The sequence below is a fragment of the Cebus imitator genome, unplaced genomic scaffold, assembly GCF_001604975.1.
Source record: "Cebus imitator isolate Cc_AM_T3 unplaced genomic scaffold, Cebus_imitator-1.0 Scaffold48, whole genome shotgun sequence".
NCBI classification, from domain to species: Eukaryota; Metazoa; Chordata; class Mammalia; order Primates; family Cebidae; genus Cebus; species Cebus imitator.
Window position 1 is genome coordinate 7,396,057 of NW_016107363.1, and position 8,542 is coordinate 7,404,598.

The window sequence follows — 8,542 nt, forward strand, 5'->3', positions numbered from 1 at the left end:
TTTTTTGAGACAGTATCTCACTCTGTCACCCAGGCTGGAGTGCAGTGGTGCAGTCATAGCTCACTGCAGCCTCGACCTCCTGGGCTCAAGCAATCCTCCCACCTCAGTGTCCCAAGTATCTGGGACCACAAGCACACACAACCAATGCCTGGCTAAGTTTTAAAAAATATTTTGTAGAGACAGCATCTTCCTGTGTTGCCCAGGCTGTTCACAAACTCCAGGGCTCAAGTGATCTTTCACCTTGGACTTCCAAAGTGCTGGGATTATAGGTTTGAGCCACTGAGACTGGCCTTTTCTGTTTTAATTGAATGTTTTTATCCTTTGACATATTTGACAGGCTTCCCAAATCAAATTTCAAATTCTAAATTAAGTCTTTTTGGCCTCAAACTAATCTTAGGTTATCCCAGAATGGCCCTGGAAGTTTAAGAAAGACATATTAGGCTTATTTGATACATAAATTATACGGAAAGCCTTCTTTGCGTTACGTTTATATGAACATGTTATTAATATGTGTTTAAAAAGTATGTGAGATTCCTAAAAATCTGATGTGTCTTTGTATATGTTATCAGTCATAATTATGGCTACTATGTAAAACTGTTATAGATTATAGAAAAAAGCAAACTTCCTTGTCAATTGCATTATTGTTGTAAACTTTTACCAGGTCTTTCACCACAGCCATTCTAAATCTTGTTCTTCATAGTAAATTGCTTTATTCTGATGTTTCTTCTAAATGATCTTTGCAAGCAAATATAATCCTAAAGCGTTGGGTCTTCAAAGAGGTTTATGAAAAGGATAAAGAGGTTTATGAAAAGCATAAAAAGTCTCTGTTACATACTCTGGAATACAGGCCTCTGTTGATTATTCAGTTGGACTGGATAAGAACTTTAAAAACTGCAATGGTGAAAACTGGACTTAAAATGGCTAATTTATCAAGTAGAAAAAAAATTAATTACATGGGACTGAACTGATGAGGACAGAAATGATTTTAATGACTTTTTTGCTTGAAAGGTTGCTGACATTTTAATTCTTTTTCTTTCAGAGTTAAGAAAACTTTTTTTCTCTGCATTATCTGTAGTTTTACAGCAATTTGGTAACTTTTTGGTATATTTTGTGAGTAAAATTGAAATATTTACGTTTTTCTCTACCTGATATCTCCAGAATTAGGAAACTATTGATGAGTATTCTTATTTTATGACAATATATTTATTTGTATAAGCTCAAGAGGAATCTGTTCTTGTAAAAGAACACACTTTTGGAAACATTGGCTATTAAAAAGATGTACATTGGCAAGGTGTGGTGGCTCACTCCTGTAATCCTAGCACATCTAGAGGCCAAGGCAGGAGGATTGCTTGAGGCCAGGCCAACCTGGCCAACATAGTGAGACTTTGTCTTTAAAATAAAATTATTTTTAAAAGTGAAAAAAAAAGATGTACATTGTATCAGTCAGATTTCAAAGTGGGAAGCAGAACCAGTAAGAGATAATATATATCATCTATATCCATATATAGATATATGTGTGTGTATGTATGTGTGTGTACATATATATATATATATATATATATTTTTTTTTTTTTTTTTTTTTTACAAAGAATTGGCTTATGCAATGGAAGGGGCTGGTTAAGTAAGTCCAAGGTCTGTAGGGCAGGCTGTCAGGAAGGGAAGAACTAGAAAATTGAGAGCAGTTGCAGATCCAGCTGCTTTTTGGAGTTTGACTCAGGGCATGCCTATCTTTTTATTATTTTTTTAATTTTTAATTTTTTAAAATAGAGATGGAGTTACACCATGTTGCCCAGGCTGGTCTCAAACTCCTGGACTCAAGCAAGCTGCCTGGCTTGGCCTCCTAACCTGCTGGGATTACAGGTTTGATCCACTTTGTCATGCCTAAATCTTTTTAAAAGGATTTCTACTGATTGAGTCAGGCTCACCCAGGATAATCTCCTTAGACCAATGCCAGTTGACCTCCAGGGACTTGAATTATATCTGTAATCTCTTCACAGCAGCCCTAGATAAGTGTTTGATTGAATGACTGGGAGGAGGTGGGTATGTCATACATAAGATTGCTGCCTTCTCTTTAGTCCTTCTAGTTTAGCCTAACCAAATTGATATTCAGGCCAGATATAGTGACTCAGCCTGTAATCCCAACACTCTTAGAAAGCTGAAGCAGGAGGAGTGCTTGAGCTTGGGAGTTTGAGACAAGCTTGGGCAACATCGTGAGACACTGTCCCAACAAAATATTTTTAAAAATTAGCCAACGTCTCGGTGTGTGCCTGTAGTCCCAGCTACTCAGGAGGCTGAGGTGGGAGGATCCCTTGAGCCCAGGAGTTTGAGGATGCAGTGAGCTATTGCAGTAGTCTCAGCAATGCAAGATGTAGCAGTTTCTCAGGCCTGGCATGGTGGCTCATGCCTGTAATCCTAGCACTTTGGGAGGATGAGGCGGGTGGATCAAGAGGTCAGGAGTTTGAGACCAGCCTGACCAACATGGTGAAACCCCATCTCTACTAAAAATACAAAAATTAGCTGGGCCTGGTGGCATGCGCCTATGATCCCAGCTACTTGGGTGGCTGAGTTAGGAGAATCGCCTGAACCCGGGAGGCGGAGTTTGCAGTGAGCCGACATCAGGCCACTGCACTCCAGCCTGGGTGACAGAGCGAGACTCCATCTCAAAGAAAAACAAACAGTTTCTGGTTGTCTGAGATAACAACTGGGATTCTTTGTCCTACCTCCAAGACAAGTAAGTAGGGCAGACCCCAAGGTGAGTTTAGAGCGAAAGTTTAATAGTGAAAGAAGAAAACTCTCTGCCAGCAGAGAGGGGCGCCTGAATGGGGTGCTCCCTGTGAGGCTGGGGTCCAGGGTTTTTATGGACTGGGAAGGGGAAGAAATGTGCTTCATGCCTCCCATTCCCCTTCCCAGGGGCCTTAGCCCGGGACTAATCAGGAGCTGAAATGATGCTTCATAGATGCTGCTTAGCTTGGCCCAGGACCTGTCAAGAGCTAAAGTGAAAGCTGGGCCCTGGAGCTTGGCCCAGGACCAATCAGCAGCTGAAGCAATGATTCATAGAAGCCCAATTTACAATCCAAATAAAGGAAAGTAGAGCGCCCACCGGAACCTACTGGACTGTACTGTGCCCACGCCCACAAAAGGAGAAGAAACTTTTTTTTTTTCCTGGGAGCCCATGGACTGTACAAAGGACAAAGGCATTTCTGTGCCAGGCCTTGTTCCTTTATGTGAGTGAGAAGGTTGGTGCAAGTTTTTGTCTAAATGGGCTGGAGGTTTTTCTATCTTTGCAGTCGCGGGCATGTCTCCAGGCACAACACCATGTGCTAGTTCCCTTATCAGTGCCTGCAGCTTGAATTTTTTTCCTTAGGCTGCTTTTTATATTATGTGGGGATGAGGCACTGACCCATGGGCCGGGGTTTCTCCGGGGACCCTTCCCTTGCTATCTACCTAAGGCAAAAGCTAGCTGACTCCTTTCACTATGATGGTGCCGCTGCACTCCAGCCTGGGTGTCAGAGCGAGACCCTGCCTATAAAAAATACACGCTAATAAATTGACATTTTAAAAAACTAATCTGTTATAGGATTAGAGTTTAAACAACAAAAGGTCACATATTTATACAAGTATTTTATTTTCTACAGAAAGATAGTTTGCTTTTACAAACTACCCAGAAATTTTAACTTGTTCATTCGCTTACTTAAATGACATTTTAGAGCACCTACTGTGAGACAGACACAAGTGTTGCCTGTACTTTCGTTAAAACAACAAAAAATTATGTCACAGAGAGGGTGCTCAAATATTTGTTGAATGAATATGCTATTTTTTTAAGTCTCATGAGATCTAAGAATGAGTATGCTATTAACAGACCAGGATTTATTCACTTCCCTAATTTAATTTTGACACAGTATTCTTGTAGGCTATTATCGTTTAGTTGTGCAGCTTCAAATAGCAAAATTTCACATCTTTCTCCCAGCGAACTCACTAAATTCACACACCTTAACCTGTTTGATATTGCGAAAGAATTCCTGGAAGTGCTGTGTCAACAAATAGCAAATCTAGAAGCAAGATAAATTATATTGCTGATTAGTTACAATATTTACAGGATGTCACTAGGGGACACTTGAAGACTTGATTCTCTTGCTGAGTGTTTCCATAAATCTATTTTCCAACAGGTCTATATTTCCAGTCTTGCAGTTTTCCACAATTTGAAGATCCTGATTTCCTGGTCCCCTTCCAAGGAAAGGCAGTTAAGTTAAAAACAAAACACAAAAAAACTCACACACTATTTACTTGAGTAATGAATTACTGTTGTGACAGGTAATCCTAATCCTTCGCAGCTCAGCAACTGCCTCTCCAGGCAACCTTCACCCCGCCCCACCGGCTGGGGCCTCCACAGTTTCCATAGCGACGACGTTGTTTCCACCCGCCCTTCTCCAACTAAGCGTCTGAGAGCCGCTGGCTTTCGGGAGGTTTCGCCCTCGTTGTCCCCTTCCTTTCACCTGAGGACAGGCTCAGACTGTCTCGTCTGCGCAGCGGGATAGTAGTGAGAAACAATCAGGTACTTGTTCTCTGCTTTTCTCTTCCTTTCCCTCTCAGGGCAGGTATCGCGATTTGGGTGCCTGCTTAAACACTCTTTCAAGGCAGGAATCTCCAAATCCTGTAGGCATTCATGGCAAATATCGTTGTTATCACAGTAAAAGTTTTGAGCATTTACATGACCTTTTAGATTTGCCATGCATTAAGTATGCCTATTTTTTGCTTGATCATAGCACCACTTTCTTGGAAGGCAGCAAGACTAAGATATCCTACTGATGTTTGAAAACATTAATGATGTTAAAATCGGCTTTTACATGGAAAGGGATCATCCCTCAACAGCCGGATTTGTTGTTGTAGTGGGGGTGGTGGTTTGCATCTAGGGAAAATTTTGAACCCGGAATGTTAGAGCTGTAGGGATATTACAAAGCATTTAATTCAATTCCTTAATTTCATCCATAAGGAAACAAGCCCTAAAGGGGAACTGACCGGCTCGTTCCTTCCTAAGTGCGTTGTAGAGTTCTAACAGGAATCCCTGCCAGCTTACCTCAACTGCCATTCTGTAGACTAATGCCATACTTGGCAGGAAGATCCAAAACGTGTCCAGAATTTTATTTTTGGTATTGGCATATTAGACCTGTTACGAATATATCGAGGCTTGCTTATACAATAATGGCTTTATGGACTTTTTCTCCTCAGAGTACAGAGCCTTTTAATCTTTAGGGGATCAAGATGTCAGATCCAAACAAAGCTGCCATTGCAGCAGAAAAGGAAGCTCTGAACTTGAAGTTACCCCCCATTGTCCATTTCCCAGAAAACACAGGCGCTGATACGCCAACACAAAGTAAACTGCTAAAATACAGAAGATCCAAGGAGCAGCAGAAGAAAATCAATCAGTTAGTGTAAGTAGCATATTAGTAGATAATTCTTGCTTGGAATTCAAGTGAAATGATTGGTGTTCATATTCTCATAAAAAGTTTTAACTGTGGAGGTTATTCATGGGTAAAATACTGTTTTCAAGTTAATTAGGAAAACAACTGAAAAATAATTGTAATGATAGCAAATATTATACACTGTACACTGTCAAACGTTGTTCTTACCACCTGTACTTCTTACAACAACCCTATCAGGTAGGTACTATTGTTAGCTCTATTTTTTAGATGAGTCAACTGAGGTATAGAGAAGTTAAGTAACTTGCCTAAGGTTGCACAGCTGGGATTTGGACTTGGTTGGTCTGGTTCTAAAGTTCATTAAGCACCACACTATTCCTCCTCTCAATATAACCATACTGATTCCCGAAAGTAAAATCAAGTAACTAAACCTCTACAATTTGAACAAATACTTAATAAAATATCTTGAAACTACTTATATTTGAAATTTTTTGATATGAAAGGAAACATGGTTCAATATCCTACTCACCCCCCAGCTCCAATTTAGTGGAAATTAAAACTATTTAGGTACCTGCTGCCTAAGGCTGTGATAAGATTGGTTCAGTTCAATTAAACAGTTACTGAGAATTTCCTAAACACCTGATTCTGCTGAGTTCTAGGGATAAATAAAAAGAAAAATACGCTGGGCGCGGCGGCTCAAGCCTGTAATCCCAGCACTTTGGGAGGCCGACGCGGGTGGATCACGAGGTCAAGAGATTGAGACCATCCTGGTCAACACGGTGAAACCCCGTCTGTACTAAAAATACAAAACATTAGCTGGGCATGGTGATGCGTGCCTGTAATCCCAGCTACTCGGGAGGCTGAGGCAGGAGAATTGCCTGAACCCAGGAGGCGGAGGTTGCGGTGAGCCGAGATCGCGCCATTGCACTCCAGCTTGGGTAACAAGAGCGAAACTCCGTCCCAAAAAAAAAAAAAGAAGAAAAATACATGGATTTCATTTACAAAATTCCAAGGCAACACTTAAACTATAAAATGAGAAATTAGGTGGATTTGTTTCCCTTTCTACATTCTCTTTCCTTTCTTGGTTGGCCTCATTTAAAAACATTTTTTGCAGCTAAGTATTGTTGCCAATTTAATAATTTTAATTTTTGCTAATTTTACTTTTCTTACAACTAAACATTTTTTATATTAATGTTTAATATTAAATATATGTTAATCATATAACTTCTTTAGAGTTACTTTTTTTTTTGAGACAGCGTTTCACTCTTGTTGCCCAGGCTGGATTTCAATGGTGTGATCTCAGCTCACTGCAACCTCTGCCTCCCAGGTTCAAGCAATTCTCCTTCCTCAGCCTCCCAAGGAGCTGGGGTTACAGATACCTGCCACCACACCCTGCTAATGTTTGTATTTTTGGTAGAGACAGGGTTTCGCTATGTTGATCGAGCTGGTCTTGAACTCTTGACTTCATGATCCGCCTGCCTTGGCCTCCCACAGTGCTGGGATTACAGGCATGAGCCACACCATGCCGGGCCCTAGATTTGCATTTTTATTAGTCCATCAATCATTTACTCATATTTAAATATATATTTATAGGTTATATAAACTAATGTCAGTACATGTATTATTAGAAATTCTTAAGTGTTAAAGACTTAGACAAAAAAAAAAAAAAAAAAAGAAGGCTAGGCATGGTGGTTAATGCCTGTAATCTCAGAATTTTGGGAGGCCACAGTGGGAGGATTACTTGAGCCCAGGAATTTGAGACCAGTCTGGGCAGGGTAGTAAGGCCCTCATCTCTCAAAAAAAAAAAAACAAAACAAAACAAAACAAAAAAAACACTAGCCAGATGTGGTGGGACATGCCTGTGGTCCTAACTACTTGGGAGGCAGAGGCAGGAATATTGCTTGAGCCCAGAAGGTCAAAGCTATAGTGAGCTGTGATGGCATCATTGCACTCCCAGCAACGGGCAATGGAACGAGACCCTATCTCAAACAAGCAAATAAAAATAGTTTTAAAAGTAAAAGAGAGGCCAGACTCAGTGGCTCACACCTGTAATCCTAGCACTTTGGGAGGCCGAGATGGGCGGATCACCTGAGGTCAGGAGTTTGAGACCAGTCTGGCCAACATGGTGAAACCCTGTCTCTACTATAAATACAAAAAATTAGCTGGGCGTGGTGTCAGGTGCCTGTAATCCCAGCTACTCCGGAGGTGGAGGCGGGAGAATTGCTTGAATCTGGGAAGGTTGCAATGAGCCGAGATCATGCCACTGTACTCCAGCCTGGGTGACAGAGAGACTCCATCTCAAATAAAGAAAAAGAGAGATGCCTTTCTCCTTCATTCCTAAGATTCTGTTCAATGTTTCAGTAGATTTAGAATAGAGAAGCGAGTTCTCTAGGAATTATAGACTGTTTTTTTTTAATTGTTGTTTGAGACAGGGTCTTGCTCTGTCACCCAGGCTGGAGTGTAGTGGCATGATCTCAGCTCACTGCAACCTCAACCTCCCAGACTCAAGTGATCCTCCCACCTCAGCCTCTCAAGTGGCTGGGACTACAGGCATGCACCACCACACATGGTTAATTTTTTGTATTCTTTGAAGAGACACAGTTTTGCTATGTTGCCCATTCTGGTCTCAAATTCTTAGGCTTAAGTGATCCATCTGTCTTGACCTCCCAAAGTGCTGGAATTACAGGCATGAGCCACTGCGTCAGGACTAGATTGTTTTAACTCCATAACTTTTCATTATCTTGAATTATCATGTTGAACTGCTTGGAGTTTCACGAATATACTGTATTTTTCACAGTTTAGAGATGTGCTCTGCAATTTCCCTCACTGCACTATCTGCCTGAATGCTTATCCTAGTTCTTCCAGGTTCAGTTTATGTGCCTTCTCTAGAAAGCCTTCTCCTAATCCCTTTCATGCGGCTTTAACCCTCTGTATGCATTTCTCCCACATCAGTTTATTTAGCAGATACTAAGTATCTGCTGTTACACAGACACTTGTTACTTAGGAGACCATAGAAAACACAACAGACAGGCCGGGCGTGGTGGCTCAAGCCTGTAATCCCAGCACTTTGGGAGGCCGAGGCGGGTGGATCACGAGGTCAAGAGATCGAGACCATCCTGGTCAAC

At 41.2% G+C, this 8,542-nt stretch overlaps 1 protein-coding gene across 1 annotated transcript in view; it reads left to right on the forward strand.

Moving 5' to 3' along the window:
• Window positions 1-4,358: 4,358 nt before the first annotated feature.
• DNAH12 (dynein axonemal heavy chain 12) overlaps window positions 4,359-8,542 on the forward strand; it is a 247,904-nt gene continuing 243,720 nt past the window's right edge. The window contains exons 1-2 of the mRNA XM_037738118.1: window positions 4,359-4,552; window positions 5,227-5,429. Of these exons, the coding sequence (XP_037594046.1) occupies window positions 5,260-5,429 (170 nt within the window). The 5' untranslated portion in view covers window positions 4,359-4,552; window positions 5,227-5,259. The remainder of the gene's footprint in view (window positions 4,553-5,226; window positions 5,430-8,542) is intronic.